Source organism: Planococcus citri, chromosome 4 (genome assembly GCF_950023065.1).
Source record: "Planococcus citri chromosome 4, ihPlaCitr1.1, whole genome shotgun sequence".
NCBI lineage: Eukaryota > Metazoa > Arthropoda > Insecta > Hemiptera > Pseudococcidae > Planococcus > Planococcus citri.
Window position 1 is genome coordinate 5425667 of NC_088680.1, and position 16966 is coordinate 5442632.

A 16966-nucleotide genomic window follows, 5' to 3' on the forward strand; every position below is an offset into this window, starting at 1 on the left:
ATGTTCATTAAAAAATGTAAAAAAAAACTCGACTATAAGTATCGAGTTTTTTGAAGTATTTATTTCAAATTTGGAAGTATAAGGGTTGCCCCAAATGAAATTTTCATAATAACCAAATTTATTAAAGAGATACTCAGGAACAACTCTTGTTTGAAAATTTTCCCCATTAGACCAATATGAGAGGAGATAAACGTATTTTCAGTGTTGACGAGTGGGTTTTAAAAACAGGAAGGGAAGGGAAAATGGACATGAGGCTGAATTTAATCGTATTCGCGAGTAGAGTAGGGCAATAATTAGTCATGGATGAAATAGAATGATCGAGCAACCTGCAGTCCAGACTTAAAACTTGACCCATGTTTACAAAGAAATTATAAAAATAACTGCAAGTTTATCAAATTCATGGTCATAATATAGCACGTACTCCGATTTGTCGCTGACAAATCTGCCCAATTTATTATGTACATTGTAAGTTAATTATACGAAGTGAGAATTTTTTCGCGACTTACATTTTATTTAGTATGTAGGTACGTACGTACTAAACATACGAGAAGCTGACTTCAGTACACTACTACTTATACCTACATATTACATACAATACAATATGTAAATGCACACTTTCATTTCAAGGCCATCAGAACATGGTTTGAAAACCACTGAACTGGTGCCCAGTATAGCTTGCACACGTATCTAATTAGGTAATTAGTTTTTGCGTCGTAATCGTAATATTCGTCCACTGAATTTACATATATTTTTATGATAATTTATGATATTGTTTGTTTTATTCTAGAATAGTGGAAACTACAAAGTCCTCATCCCTCCTCACATTGAATGAAATTCGCTACCATATTGGATACCGTATTCCTTCAACAACCAATAGAAAACCACCAACGAGGAGATTTCAAAGAGAAGGAGCATCACAAACAACTATAAATATAAGTGCAGCTCAGTTCCAGTGTTGCCAATTTAGCGATTTTCCCGCCATTCCTAGCGATTTTGAATATAGAAAACCGCCATAAATTGTCAATCTAGCGGCTAGCGGGAAGTCTAGCGTTTTTGACTTCATGACCACTTTTACCATTTCAACTCACTAATTCAGCATTTCAGCTAAAAAATATTGAAATTTTGAGAAAAAAAATCAATGAAATTCAATTTTTGTTAAACCCATCCACTCGATTTCATCTATTCTTAGGTAATTTTTGAATAATTTCACTGTTTTCCAGTTTTCAGTTATTTTTGTACAATTTTCAAATTTTAACAAAATGAATCTTCATCAGTTTTGTATTTTTTACATGGCTTGGGGTTATAAAAAATGATGAAAATCTAGCGGGAAGTCTAGCGATTTTGCTATAGGGAATTTAGCGGTTTTTAGCGGTTTTTTAGGATCAATCTGGCGGGATTTTTCAATATGACATTGGCAACACTGCTCAGTTCACCGCATTACTTCGAGCAATATTCCGGTGTTGAATTTCTTCTTCTCGTATTCCGTGGTTCGTGATGCGATCATTTCTTGGAAGATGAAGCAATAAAGTAAGTGTTGAATTTTTTCATATTTTATTAAGTATTTCAAGTTGTGTAAATTCTTTATGGTTATTGATTAAGTATAGCATATGATTTTATTTCTTCGAAAATAAAGTAACGTTTTATTAAAGGCTTCGTGTTTCACATTATGCTACATCGCGACTCGCGAGTTCATTTTTCTTGAAGTACCATCGGATCGAGAAAATGTCCGACGCATCTCATTTTCGCCACGAGTGTGACGTCACTGTTTGGTTCATTTGTTCAAGTTGGCGCTTTTTTTTTCGGTTTCGTGAATTTTTTGCCTCGCGAGCGTCCGCTAATAATGATCGTATTTTACAATTTCGGGTATTGAATTATCGACTTCTTCTTCAGTGAATTTATACACTGCACTTAGCCTATCTCACATCAGCTCTAAATATGCTCGGATATAACTTCGTCTTGAATACTTTTTTGTGAATAAAGCTTCCTGATCAAGTTAGGCAAAGGTGATCGTACAAATTTGTGGCAAATTTTCTCTCCTCTCACGTCGCAGAATTTATCAAATATTAATTTCAAAATGGTGCAAAAATTCAAGATGACCCACAGTGGGCCACAGACCCCCCCAAAAACGGCGATAATTCGGATTCAACCCCCATCAATGTGCAATATGTCGATTAATATGTTTTCGAGACCGTAGAATTCGAATCTGCACTCATTTTTTTTGTTGGGGTGGGGAGGGGGGGTGAGGCGTGGGGAACGGGAAAATTTAAAATTTTGCTCTCATTATCGTGTAATATATCGATTAATATGTTTTCGAGACCGTAGAATTCGAATCTGCACTCATTTTTTTGTTGGGGTGGGGGGTGAGGCGTGGGGAACGGGAAAATTTAAAATTTTGCTTTCATTATCGTGTAATATATCGATTAATATGTTTTCGAGGTCGTAGAGTTCGAATCTGGAGTTATTTTTTTGGTACGAGTGGGGGGGGTGAGGAGTGAGGAGGGGGAATTCCAAATTATGGGTATATCATTGTGTAATATGTCGATTGATATGTTTTCGAGGTCGCAGAATTCGAATCTGCACTCAATTTTTTGTCGGGGTGGGGGGTGAGGCGTGGGGAGTGCGAAAATTTTGCTTATATTATTGTGTAATATATCGATTAATATGTTTTCGAGGTCGTAGAGTTTTCTGATAGAAGTTGGAAGTGAGGCGTGGAGAGGCGAAAAATTCAAAATTTTGCTCATACAGGCATCGCAATTGAATTTTGAAAAAAAATAATGACTTTAATGACCTTTTTTCACCAAAAAAATGACTAAAAAATGACCTTAATATTTTCGATTTCTAGATGTTTAGACCCTATATCAACCAACACAATTCATTTTATTGGCTATGAACTGATAACATTTCAAGCTAAAAATGTACACGGCAAAAAAGCTTTGAAATTACAGTAAAAGCTCGTTATAACGCTCTTCAATTGATCAAAAAAAAAGAGCGTTTTTTAAGCTAAAATGCGTTATAAGCAAAAGTCTCGTTTTAACGCTGATGAGCGTAATACCGCGAATTCTTGTTTTAAAGCAAAAAGAGCGTAATAAAAGGAGTGAAAATGAAAACGTGAACTTCATTTTGAATTTGAACAACTGTTCCAATTGAAAATGAAAAAAATCTGAAATTTTACTTTGATTTTGAGGTCTGCTATAAATAATAAATGAATATAGTAATGTCAGTTTTACAAAATTGTTTTCTGTGGTCAAAATTTTCAGAAAGCCTTGCATTCTTGTTCAAAATTTTCCAAAAAACTAAAAAGTAATCAACATAGCTTACCAAAGTTTTGAAAAATTTCACTTTTCAGTTTTTTTCTCAAGATTATGACAAAAAATTTAGAACTCTACTCTTTTGTAAAAATTCTAGATACTTAACCCACTTGACAATAGATTCGCCGCCCGAAAAAGCCGGTGAAAAAGCCGGCCCAAAAATGACAGTAAATTTGCCGGTAAAAAAACGCCAGCCAAAAGCGGCTGTTTAAAGTGGCTGATTAATTCATTAAAACGCCGAAAAATCTACCAAGCTACAAAAAATTTCTAGCCCAAGGTAGGATCGAACCCGCGACTCCTGCGTGGAAGTCCAGAGCGCTCACCATTCAGCTATCACAGCAACAATAAAATCTTCGTTTTCAAGTGGTATACATGTACCGCACTTCGTACTTTCCTTTAAATTTTTTGAAAATGAGTTCTGAACACAGGTTGCGCATGTGCATTGTAATCGGCAAATCAACAAAATAAAAAACTGCTGCTTAAAACGCCGGCTCAAAAGCGGCTGTTTTTCTAAATAGGCTATAATCCATACACGAAAAAGTGCTCTAGAAGTTGATTTTGTATTTTTTTTTCGGGGACCAAAAAAATGCGCTGCCAAAATGAAGGTACTACCTGCCCCATTTGGAAAAGTGCAATTTTGAAATTTTTTCCCCGCACAACGAGGGGGTGGACCCTCAAAAAGGTGATTTTGGGGACATGGTCGGGACCGAAAAAACTCGACGGGGTTGTGTTGGGGGACTTCTCCCGATACCAAATATGTTATTTTTTTCCGTGAAACCTTGCACAACTGCATTCTATGGCACTTTGAATGCGATTTTTATGCATTTTTGGCCATTTTTGATGGTAAAATGGCTCTCGTGTCTACGATATGGCTGAGGACCGAACAATTTCTTGGACGTTTGTTAGACGGGGCTATTTGAAGCCCAACTGCGCAAAAACGGCGAAAAAATACTTGCACAACGCGATTTTATGAGCACTAATAGGCTTGTTACCACTCCCCCTCCCCCCGAATTAAATAATGCATTGTGAATTCGATAATATCGATGCGACCCATCAAAATGGTATAAAATTTCGCGCCGAACACAAAAATCGTAATCATTTTAAATTCTGACCCCCCGCGGTGGAGTTTTGCCCCCCAAACTGAATATAACGATGATATTGAACAAACTTTGCACGTTACACGTCGATACTGAGGATTTATGTGTACGCAATCAGAATGAATCTCATATTCGTTGCTTGGGAATATTTTTGCTTCAAAATTTTTCATTTAATCTCCACCCCCTCCCTTCCCTTTTAAAGACTATTTTTGAACATGGATTTGAAAACTTGGACGCGACCTATCAAAATGACATAAAATTTCGCGCTGAGCTCGAAAATTGGAATCAATTTTCTTTTTAATCCCCTTCTCTTGCTCCTCACATTCGATTGACTATTTTTTTCATGACTGGAATGAAGTTTGGAAACGATGGAGCTCGGGAAAGCGTTTTCTTTCATTTATATTTTTTTCATATTTTATTTTTGTTCCAATTATCTTATTTCTTTGTATTTTTTTCTCATTCTTATTGTTCTGCTTTTTTTCATTTCAACTTGTTTATTTCGTATTTTTTGTATCTTCCATTGTTGTTTCATTTTTTTCTCGTTTTCCTCATTTTTCTGTTTTTACCCATTTCATCTTATTTTTTTTTTTTCATTTACTTACATTTTTTGCATCTTTCATTGTTATTCCATTTTTCTTGTTTGTAATTTTTTTATTGTTTTTCTTCATTTCTTATTTCATCTGATTTCTTTTCATTTATATTTTTTTTTCATCTTTCATTTCTGTTCCAATTTTCTTACCTGTTTGTATTTTTTCCCTTTCTTATTTTTCTGTTATTTTTTTTCATTTCATCTCGTTTTTTTCATTTGCATTCTTTGAATCATTCATTGTTGTTCCATTTTTTTGTATATTTTTCTGTTTTTCTTTTTTTTTTCATTTCATTTTTTCATCTTTTTTTTGTATTTTTTTCCTTGAATATTTTTTTTACATTGTCACATTGTTACATAGATCCTTATAATTATACAGACACGTAATGTGCAACGTGTTCAATTTCATAGTTGACTTTATGGAGGGAGGGGGGCAAAACTCCACCAAGGGGGTCAAAGTGAAAAATGACTGCAATTTCCAAGCTCAGCGCGAAATTTTGTACCATTTTGATAGGTCATGTTCAAGTTTTCAAATCCATGTTCAAAAATAGTCTTTAAAGGGGAAGGGAGGGGGTGGAGATTAAATGAAAAATTTTGAAGCAAAAATATTCCCAAGCAACGAATATGAGATTCATTCTGATTGCGTACACATAAATCCTCAGTATCGACGTGTAACGTGCAAAGTTTGTTCAATATCATCGTTATATTCAGTTTGGGGGGCAAAACTCCACCGCGGGGGGTCAGAATTTAAAATGATTGCGATTTTTGTGTTCGGCGCGAAATTTTATACCATTTTGATGGGTCGCATCGATATTATCGAATTCACAATGCATTATTTAATTCGGGGGGAGGGGGAGTGGTAACAAGCCTATTAGTGCTCATAAAATCGCGTTGTGCAAGTATTTTTTCGCCGTTTTTGCGCAGTTGGGCTTCAAATAGCCCCGTCTAACAAACGTCCAAGAAATTGTTCGGTCCTCAGCCATATCGTAGACACGAGAGCCATTTTACCATCAAAAATGGCCAAAAATGCATAAAAATCGCATTCAAAGTGCCATAGAATGCAGTTGTGCAAGGTTTCACGAAAAAAAAAAACATATTTGGTATCGGGAGAAGTCCCCCAACACAACCCCGTCGAGTTTTTTCGGTCCCGACCATGTCCCCAAAATCACCTTTTTGAGGGTCCACCCCCTCGTTGTGCGGGGAAAAAATTTCAAAATTGCACTTTTCCAAATGGGGCAGGTAGTACCTTCATTTTGGCAGCGCATTTTTTTGGTCCCCGAAAAAAAAATACAAAATCAACTTCTAGAGCACTTTTTCGTGTATGGATTATAGTCTAAAAAGTGGCGGAAAGCGGCTGATTTAAATGGCTGATTTTATAAACTAGCCGCTTCTAGCTGGCGTTTTTTCACCGGCAAATTTACTGTCATTTTTGAGCGCCTTTTAAGTGGCAGATTTACAAAAATCAGCCGGCGTTTCGGCTTAAAGCGGCGAATCTATTGTCAAGTGGGAACTGCCTTTTTTGTAAGAATTGTAATCAAGCTTCTATTAAAGTTTGATAAGGTTATTGAAAAATCTTACTTTTTCTGGCCAAAATCGAAAGTAATTTTACTTGTTTGTATAACTGCAACTGTTGCAAAATTTTGCCATATAAGTTTTTTTTTACTGTTTCTAAAATCAAAACTGTAAAAATTGCACAAAAAAACTGTTCTTGCGGCCGAAATTTTCAGAAAGTGAGAATTTTTTACATGAAAGTAAGCTTTTTTGTCACAAAAAAATGGTTTTATGTTGTCAAAATCATTTTAAAAATGTGATTTTTCTTAAATTTTAGAGCGTTAAAACGCGATTTATAATCGCTCATGAGCATTATATCGCGAATAATTTTACATTGGTTTAAATGGGGTTGTCTAGGGACCAGAGAAAATCAGCATTATAACGAGCTTTTACTGTATTTTCATTTGGAATATTTTCATGAAACTAACAACTAATAGTAACATCAATTTCCATTAAAGTATAAAAATAGAAAAAAATGATGAAATATTTGGAATAACTGTTACATTTTTCTTTTTTTTTTGTGTAAAATTGAAAAAAAATTTAAAGACGAGGGAAAACCATGAAAATAAGGACCTAAAAATGACTTTCTCGAAAAAAATGACTTTTAATGACCAAGATTGAAAAAAATGACCAAGTCATTATTAAAATGACCACTTGCGATGCCTGTCATATTATCGTTTAATATTTTGAGTTTGTTAATATCATTGATTTGAAAAAAATCATTTTATATCTCAAATAATGTATTTCAATCAAAATTGAATCGAGTATATCATGTTTCGATCTTAAAATTGCGATATTTCCGCAATTGTGAAGAAAATTGATGTATTTTTAATAGAAAAATGAACCTGCAAAGCAACGGGGCACTTTCGGGCAAAAAATCGCTAAAACATAGTATACACCACTCTCAAAATAAATACACATCACTAAGCAGAAGAGAACACGCAATATTGCGCAATTATATGAGTTTTGTTCCAAAATGTGTTCTGATTTTGTATAAAAGACTGTAAACTTTAAAAACCAGTGATGTAAGAAAACATCAAAAAGTTAAATTTGGAATTTTTCACTTCCCCACCCCTCACCCCCACCCCTACCAAAAAACTAACTCCAGATTCGAACTCTACACCCTCGAAAACGTATCAATCGACATATTACACTATAATATACCCAAAATTTGGAATTCCCCCCTCCCTGCACCTCATCCCCCCCACCCTACCAAAAAAATAACTCCAGATTCGAACTCTACGACCCGACCTCGAAAACACATTAATCGATATATTACACGATAATGAAAGCAAAATTTTAAATTTTCCCGCTCCCCACGCCTCACCCCCCGCCCCTACAAAAAAATAAGTACAGATTCGAATTCTACGACCTCGAAAACATATTAATCGACACATAAGTCAAATTTGGAGAATGGGATTCTTTTGAGAGCAAGAGTTGACATCTGGAGTGGGGAGGGTCAAAGTTGAAAATTACAGAAAGGTCATTTTTTGGGAGGGGCATAACATGGCCCCAAATGGATGAAAATGGTCCAAAATCATACCATCGGACAGTACCCTCCATTGTGATTAACATATCCAAATTTCAGCTTCCTAGGTCATTCCCACTCCTTTTAAGATGGAAAAAACCGAAAATAGGGGCAAAATATGGGGATTTTCACCTTAATTCCGCTTTAAATGGGGTGGGGATGACCAAGAAAGCTGAAATTTGGATATGTTGATCACAGATAGGGTACTGTCCGATGGTATGATTTTGGACTATTTTTATCCATTTGAGGTCATGTTATGCCCCTCCAAAAAAATGACCTTTCTGTAATTTTCAACTCTGACTCTCTCCACTCCAGAGGTCAACTCTAGCTCCCAAAAGAATCCCATTCCCCAAATTTGACTTCATTTTATCAATTAGAACAGGTTACAAGTCCCAAATCATAAACATATAAAATGTAAAATTATTAAAATCACGTCACTTTGAGGGGTCGTAGCGCCACCCCCCTTGATGCTGGGGAGTTAGTCGATAGCTCATTTGATAGGTATTGGAGAGGAGATGAAATGATCACTGAGCTCGTTTTACCCAAAATTCAATATTTCAGGAGTTCTTGACGAAAAACTGATTTTGGGGGGCTTTGATCCACTGTGGTGGGGTTAGCTCGTAGGGTAGGGGCGGGGACTTTAAGTATGTTGTTCAGCATACCACCCTAGACAATATTCACCAAAAAAACTGTTGATCCCAATTATGTTTGGGTCAAATTGCATTTTGACTGGGCTGTTTTGTAAATTTTCAAAAATTGGTCCTATGTGTACATGTTAAATAATCATCTGAGATGAATTTATGTCCTGGCAAAATAAAATATGAAAAAAATCAGATATGCATCGATGGATTTTGACTACTCCTGGTCTTGGGGTCCCGAAACGAATTTTTGTGACAAGTCCCATTTTCAATCCCAGAATCATGATAGGTTGTAAAGCCTCGTTTCCTTTTCCTTTTTAACATAAAAAAAATTAGGTTTCCTTTTCTTTCTAAACATAAGAAAAATTAGGTTAATTATTACGATTGTAACTATAGTGACAAAAAATTGATAGTTATTCTATTTGATTGTTATTCTTGTTTATTTTTTTTCCAGATCACGAGTAAAATACTCCAGTCCATCATAGTAAAAGCAATCTTTGAAACAAGGCCTGTACAACTGTATCAATGATTCATCGTAAAATCAGTTTTTAGACAACCTGTACTTTCAAAAAAGTGAGTGATTCGTATCAAATTATCTAATTATAGTTGAATATTTTTCATATTATTGCATTCATTTTTCTTTTGCATACGAGTATAGCAGTATTAGTTACTTATTTGTATTGTGACTTGTTACATTACAACAAATTGATCATCTTTTTTGTGTATTCTTTCCCAGGTCGCCAGTTGAGTAAAACTCCAGCCCCTCGTCGCAAGATTAATTTATCAAGCAACCTGTACTTCTACTCACATCGAACTATATCAGCTGTTTCAAAAAAGTGAGTGATTCTTAATTCTGGTTTTCTATTTTTAGTACATTGAACGTTTTCATATCTGCATTGATTTTTTTGTGGTAGCAACTTATTAAATTGACTAGTTACATTCAAAAAAATAATCATCACTGTTATATGTATTTTTTGCCCAGATCACCAGTGAATACGAGTAGGCACTCCAAGCCTTCACCGTAAAAAATTTCTTAAACAACCTGTACTCAAATCTGCAGTTATATTTCAAAGAAAGTGAGTGATTCTTACTCTGGTTTTCTTTTTTAGTTAAACATTTTCATTTATTCTGTACTTATTTTTTATTTTATTTTTTTGGTGGTAGTATTACTTATCTGGCTAGTGTTACGATGCTTAAAACGTCACGTTGTTTTAAACTGTTTTAAACCAAAAAAGGTTCAACTTATAACTTTTTTCAATCCAGATTTTCTTTTTAAAAAAAGAAGCACCTGGAAATTTTCAGGTTTAAAACTGAGTTTAAAACAAAAAAAACAAAAATTTTTCGCAGCACTTTGGCTTCATATATTTTTTTTTTTTTTTAGATTTTCAAATTACATATCGCTGATTCATACATAGCAAACAACCATCTCAAGCCAAAACATTTTTTTTCGTTTTTTTTTTTCAATTTTGCTCTTTAAAGTTTAAATGCTAAGAAGTGATAGCCTAACTTTAATTTTTTAATATTGGGATGAGTTTTTTTCTTTTTTTTAAACATTCGTGTTTTTTGAAATTTCACATTTATTTGATTGTTTTTTTTCATTTTTGAAATAATGAATGTTTATTCTGATAAGTAATACTACCGATTAATGGTTGAAGTTGAAAGAATGAAGACGTGTTAAATCGAATTTCTTCAACACCAACGACGACTTCATTGCTACAGTGATTCTGAAGATGCGAAATTTTTCATTTTGACTTTTGACAGATGGCTGTACCTTTCGAAACGGAAAATAACAACCCTCGTTCAGCTTTGGCCATCAGACTGAAGGACTGCGTTCGGAGAATGATAGCGAGAGCGGTGAGCTCTTGCCATTTCCATATACGGAGGATCATGGAGGATATCAATGGTATAAGAGCTGTCATTATACAACAACAAAAAGAGATTTTGGATACGCAGGGTACTCTAAACGTTGTAACCGTAACCGTAAACGGCCAGCAAAAAACCCAGATGAAATTGGAGCAGGAAAACATTATTCTTAAGCAGGAGAACGAATGCATCAAAAAATGCATTAAAGAATTAAGGGACCAGATGGAGGTACATAAAAGCCTCATAAATGGGCTGGTCAACTTGACCACGCCCAAGCAATGATAACCATAATGATAGCTTAGAATTTAAGTATAAATAATATGTAGTAAAACTTTGACATTATTGTAGGTACTTGAGATGTGCTTAAGCTAGACATTTTATTAAAATGATTTACTTTCATTTCTATGTTTTTTGTTTTTTTTTTTACATATTTTTAGTCGACTATTTTTGTTAATTTCTCGTTTTGAATTTTTTTTTTCAAATTGGTAGGTAGATGATTTTGGATTTTTCATTAAGAATTTTCAACTTGTAAAAAAACTAATGCTTTTGAACTCGCGATTCGCCTTTTAATCGATTCAAAACATCGAACTTAGAATGCGATTCGAAAAATCAGCTCTCACTGGAGGCTCCAAATGGGCTTGAAAATGGTGGTAATCGATTGAAAAGGTAAATTTTATGAGATAGAGATAGTTTTGAGTAATTTTTTAGGAAAAATCAGAAAATTTTGCAGTACTGGAGAAAAGTCAACTTCAGCTGGAGGCTCCAAATCGACTCAAAGAAGATCAGAATAAATTCGAAACGATCGACTTTGAATTTTGAACTAATGGAGGATACAATTTTCAGCAACTGAAGTTGATTACAGCTCTTTCTGGACTAATTTCAAGTTACTGGAGAAAAGTAAACTTTTGCTGGAGGCTCCAGATCGGTTCAAAAATTGTAGTAATCGAGTAAAGAAATTGTATGAGGTTGAGAAAGTTTTGAGCACATTTTAGGAAAAATAAGAGGATTTTGCAGTAGGCTCCAAATCGGATCAAAAAAGATCAGAATAGATTCGAAACGATGACAATGAATTTTGAACTAACTTTGGATACAATTTTCAGCCACTGAAGTTGATTGCAGGTTCTTCTGAAGTAATTTCAAGTTACTGGAGAAAAGTAAACTTTTGCTGGAGGCTCCAGATCGGTATGAAAATGGCAAAAAATCGATTGAAGAGGTAAATTGTATGAGGTTGAGAATGTTTTGAGTAAATTTTGAAAAAAATAAGAGGATTTTGCTGTACTGGAGAAAAGTCAACTTCAGCTGGAGGCTCCAAATCGGCTCAAAAAAGATCAGAATAAATTCGAAGTGGTTGACTTTGAATTTTGAACAAATGGAGGATACAATTTTCAGCAACTGAAGTTGATTTCAGCTCTTTCTGGAATAATTTCAAGTTACTGGAGAAAAGTAAACTTTTGCTGGAGGCTCCAGATCGGTTTGGAAATGGTGGTAATCGATTGAAGAGGTAAATTTTATGAGATTGAGAAAGTTTCGAGTAATTTTTAGGAAAAATCAGAAAATTTTGCAGTACTGGAGAAAAGTCAACTTCAGCTGGAGGCTCCAAATCGGCTCAAAGAAGACCAGAATAGATTCGAAACGGATGACTTTGAATTTTTAACTAAATAAGGATACAATTTTCAGCAACTGAAGTTGATTTCAGCTCTTTCTGGAATAATTTCAAGTTACTGGAGAAAAATAATCTTTTGCTGGAGGCTCCAGATCGGTTTGAAAATGGTCTCAATCGATTCGGGAGATCAACTTTAGAGGATAAAGAATGTTTCGAATAATTTACATCAAAAATACATGATTTTGGAATTTTTTCAAAATACATACAAAATTTTCAACTTGTAAAAAAAATAAGTCAATTTTTCAACCAATCACTTCGAAATTACGATTTACCTGCCCTATTTGATTCAAGACATTGAACTTAGACAGGATTAATTTTTCAGCTGCCAGAGTTACTTGCAGTACTTTCTGGAGAAAAATCAATTTCTGCTGGAGGCTCCAGATTGGCTCTAAAATGACGGCAATCAATTCATGAGGGGGGAGGGGGAGGGAGGAGTGTCCGATTTTGGGATTTTAATCTTGAGATTTGCCTTTCTAGCGATAAACTAATACCACTGAGTTATTTCTCATTTTCAAAAATTGAAAAAATTGATCTCTGCAGCTCAAAATTTGGTTCTGAGACTTGAGTGACGAGCTCTTTCTACGAATCACAGTTCAGCTTAATCAGAGGTGGCAGATGGCAAACATTCCCTCGTGAATAAATTGCGAAATAAGAAAAAAATACCAGAGACATTAAATGGGAGTAACCTTTCATAAAAATACGAATCTGAAATCTACCTTCTCGTCTGGGGAACTGGTTAGTTGCAAAAGAGCACAAATCAACCGATGAGGTAAACTTTTGGCACATTCTTCGGAAAATCCACGTTTCGAAATCAATCTTCTGAACAAATTCTTCATCTCGTCTCGATTTTCTGACACCTTCAAAACGAATAAAAATTAACAACCACTTCTTCACCCAGTTCGAGACTTTTTTCATGCAATTACTCGTACCTGACTCCTCAGATTCGTTAGACTTTCAATTCTGCATTTGCTCGATTTCTCCACGATGGTCAAGAATTTCTGGATCTCGATATCTAAATCTGTACTTTTCGACAACGTATCAGAGAAAAATGTATCTCTCACTTGGGTATCTTCCATTTGAAGAAAACACATATTTAAATCTTCAAATTGAGGCAATTCCGGAAACGGTTCTAGTTTGATGCAGTTCTCGTTCAATTTCAATTGCAAAGCTGAGATCGATTTCAGTAACTGTTCCAAAGTTGCGATCGCTTCGAAACCTACGTAATGAGAAAATACACTTGAAAAAATTCAATTTTACCATCTAACATAATTTATTAACTATTCAGCAGATTTGCTCATACCTAAAGCATCCGTTCGTAATCCTAAAAACACCAAGTTATCGACCAGATCGCCCAGTAGATCTTTGATAATCCAAAGTAAATATTTCTTTCTGGTGTCCGCGGTTAACCACATCGATACGAATTTCTGTACGAATTTAAGCGAAGCCAACGATACCAGAAGGTGCTTTCGATCATGCGATATGAAATGTAATACGTTTGTCAATATGGTGCAAAAAATATACGGCGCCATTTTTATGTTCAGTAGCTCTTCGTATTCCGGTAACAGGAGTTGGCAGAATAAGAGGTATTTTTGAAACGATTCCAATCTAGCGAAGGAAGAAAAAAATCCATCGTGAACATGAAGAATAATATTCAACAGGTAAATCCAAGTAGGTAAGTACTTTATTTCAGGCGTTGAAGCGTTCATAACGTCGATGTACAGTTGTTGGAAAATTTTCTGCGTCGTCTCTTTCCTTTTATTGGTGACAAATACAATAAAAGATGTCTCATGCGGTTCGGATGTTTTCTGAAACAATAAGAAATTTTTTTATATCAACTATAACAATCGTCCAGACCAATTCAGCCATAAAAATAAATGATTTTACTTGTAAAAGTTTCAATTCCTCCAAGAGTCTTATCTCGTTCGAACGATGTGGGGCAGGCGAAGGTAAAATGCTGTTCGCAGGTATTTCGAAATTCGCATCGTGCAGATTGCGAAACAGTTCGATAAAGACTTGCGCCAGCTGTTGAGCCATTACCTCCTGTAATTCTAAAGGTTCGAGGGATGTTTCTAAATTACCATACATGACGGTTTCTGTGATACCGTCATCTTGTGAAAAATGTTGTGTATCTTCGGCGCACTTATATAAAACTAGCGCCACGGTTTCGGAAAAACACTCCTGTTAAAAAAAGAAAAAAATTATACTTTTTATTCGACTAGACGTATTTCCGGCGTTTAGTTACAATACCTGGGTAATTCCTAACAGAGACTTTTCCAGCATTGTAGCAATTTCGATAATTTTATTCGTCAGACCGTAAAATGCAAAAATAGGTACGATAATTCGTTGATATTCGCCGTAGAAATTCACTAGGTTCGTACATTGAACGATTTCAAATGGGAAATTCTACAAAAAAAAAAAATGCAATGAAATAAAATGAAAAAAATTGACTTTTCGTAATTAAAATTAATACCTCGAAGGTCTTGTATTTTTGGAACCATTTCCAAAGCACAAATACGAAGTTATCTCGAATCAGATGCATCACTGAATCCACGTTCAACTTGTTTCTAACTAAATTCAAAATTTTATACACCAAACCTGGCAGAAAAAAAAAATCAAAATAATATTAAAATTGATTTTCACGTAATCATTTCAAATTCTAGACGTTCTCACCTCGATTCAGATTTTTTTCGACGGAAAAATAAAACAACGAGAATAACAACTCTCTTCTGGCACATCGACTATGAGAAATAGCGTTGGCAAAACAATACAATACTACCACAGGTCTAATAGTTAATTCATCTTGTTTGTTATCGAAGCTATTGTCCATTTCCTAAAATTCAAAAATATTATTCCAATTCGAAAAAATTCAATAAAAATTGAAAATCTCACATCACGAACCTCCAACGTGAATATTTCAAACAAGTACTCCATGAATTTGTTTACGATATCATTTTTCAACGTAGTCATACCGTAGTTTTCGTGAGCTTCGTCGATTAATTCGAAAATCTCGGACACGTAGATTGCTGCGGTTATTCGAACCTGAAATTAGTACAATTTCGAGTTCAGTTGATCGTCCAGATAGGAATTTGTAGATAGAAAATTCAAGCACAGACCTCGTGAAAGTCGTGTTTTAAATATGGTAATAATTTATCGCCGATTTCCAGCGATTCGTTGGGTTCTACGCGTACTTGGACACCGCATCGGGCCTAAAACGAAGGAAAAAATAATCGAGATCAAACGGAGCAATTTTTTTTCGATTGAAGCCAGTGGTAAGTTCGTACATTATTTACCTTTAGTAATAATCCCAAACATCGAACAATCTCAACGACAGTATTCGGGCCATAAGAACTGGTAACTTGAGCAAAAGCAGTAATTAAATGTTTCATTCTCCCCCACAGATCTTCATCGTCGTCAGGGTAATCGCGTATATTTTGAAGCCTATCAATGGTCACTGAAAAAAATTTTGACAGTTAGAAAATCGTACGAGTAAAAATGCGGGAAATTCAACTCTACATATTTAATTAAAAAGTAATTCGCTTACTCTGAATAAATTTCAAAATCACCCTTCCCGATTCTTCTACCGTATACCATTCTCCAACGCCAAGAAGGTCGGACAAAAGAAGGGCTATTTTGTCTACAAAGGTCCAATTGAATGTTTTCATTTGTAATGCGGTTTCTATTGCAATAGTTGCCTGAAAAAATTGCTCTGTTATTAGGCGAATTCAAATTCGTCAACCCTGATGTAATAATCTAAAGCCAAAAGTACCGATTGAAGAAGGCACAACGGAGTCAGGGTTTCTTGAAGGGCGTCCAATCTGTCCATAGTTGCGATCAACAGTTTGTATTGATTTTCATTTGTGAATTCTGTATAACAAAGATCGTCATCATTAACAAATACATAGATCATTAAAAAGTAAGACAACAGCAGTAGGATATTCAGTAGAACTTTTGCCAAAAAATTTCAATTCTTTTTTTTGGTTGGGGGGGGGGGGTCCGGATTGAAATTTACTCAAAATTACATACTTAGAAAAAAAAAAAGGCAGACCGTTTTTGCAATTTTGGTAAAAAAGTATAATTTTTAATGCTTCAAATCAGTGATAAGATGGGAGGGGGGGGGGTCGTTACAATCAGCGAAAAAAATATCATTTTTAAAGGTAACTTGAAAAAAAAATCCGAAGTTTTTGAAAAAAGAAAATAGGTAAACCGAAAATTTTGAAACAATTTGCAGAGGAGTAGATAGGTTAAGTTGACATTTTTTTGAAAATCGAGTTGGAAAAATTTCAAGCTCAAGTGAAAAAAAATGGTAAAAATGCAGAATGTTCAGTAGGAAATTCTCTTAAATGAACAAATGGTTCAATTGTTTGAATTGGGGTGGGGGAAGGGCTGATGGGAGAAGGAGAGGAGGGGAAGCTCAAGATCTACTGAAATCAATTTTCCATTTTTCAAGTGGTTTAGAAAAAATTCAAAATTTTGAAAGCAGAGAATAAATAATTGGAAAATGTCAGTTTTGTAGAAAAAAATGAAGAAATCGAATGCAAAACTTCCACACGAACTTTTTCAATGTTTCAATTAGGAGAAGGACTGGTAAAGTCAACAATTTTTTGTTTGAAAAAAAACTAGAAAAAATGAGAATTTTGAAAAAAAAAATTTTAAAGCACGATTGAGAAAAAAATAGTAAAAATGGAGGTCTGAAGAAATTTTTTCAATTACACAAATGGGCCAATTCTTCAAC

At 34.7% G+C, this 16966-nt stretch overlaps 1 protein-coding gene and 1 long non-coding RNA gene across 3 annotated transcripts in view; one reads left to right on the forward strand and one right to left on the reverse strand.

The window, feature by feature from the left end:
* The window catches only part of tefu (Serine/threonine-protein kinase tefu), a 65873-nt gene that overhangs the window by 36738 nt on the left and 12169 nt on the right, over window positions 1-16966 (reverse strand). The window contains exons 19-31 of the mRNA XM_065363028.1: window positions 16001-16098; window positions 15776-15926; window positions 15525-15685; window positions 15348-15440; window positions 15133-15273; window positions 14905-15064; window positions 14705-14829; window positions 14482-14637; window positions 14119-14412; window positions 13915-14039; window positions 13535-13839; window positions 13164-13450; window positions 12951-13091 (exon numbers count right to left, since the gene is read on the reverse strand). Coding sequence (XP_065219100.1) covers window positions 12951-13091; window positions 13164-13450; window positions 13535-13839; window positions 13915-14039; window positions 14119-14412; window positions 14482-14637; window positions 14705-14829; window positions 14905-15064; window positions 15133-15273; window positions 15348-15440; window positions 15525-15685; window positions 15776-15926; window positions 16001-16098 — 2237 coding nt within the window. The remainder of the gene's footprint in view (window positions 1-12950; window positions 13092-13163; window positions 13451-13534; window positions 13840-13914; window positions 14040-14118; window positions 14413-14481; window positions 14638-14704; window positions 14830-14904; window positions 15065-15132; window positions 15274-15347; window positions 15441-15524; window positions 15686-15775; window positions 15927-16000; window positions 16099-16966) is intronic.
* On the forward strand, window positions 960-10970 carry LOC135844714 (uncharacterized). Of its 2 annotated transcripts, none has more exons than XR_010558615.1 (5): window positions 960-1527; window positions 9163-9281; window positions 9445-9544; window positions 9691-9784; window positions 10470-10970. It is a non-coding gene; the product is annotated as an uncharacterized LOC135844714 (long non-coding RNA). The 2 variants fall into 2 exon arrangements; XR_010558616.1 differs by lacking the exon at window positions 960-1527 and adding an exon at window positions 1985-2003.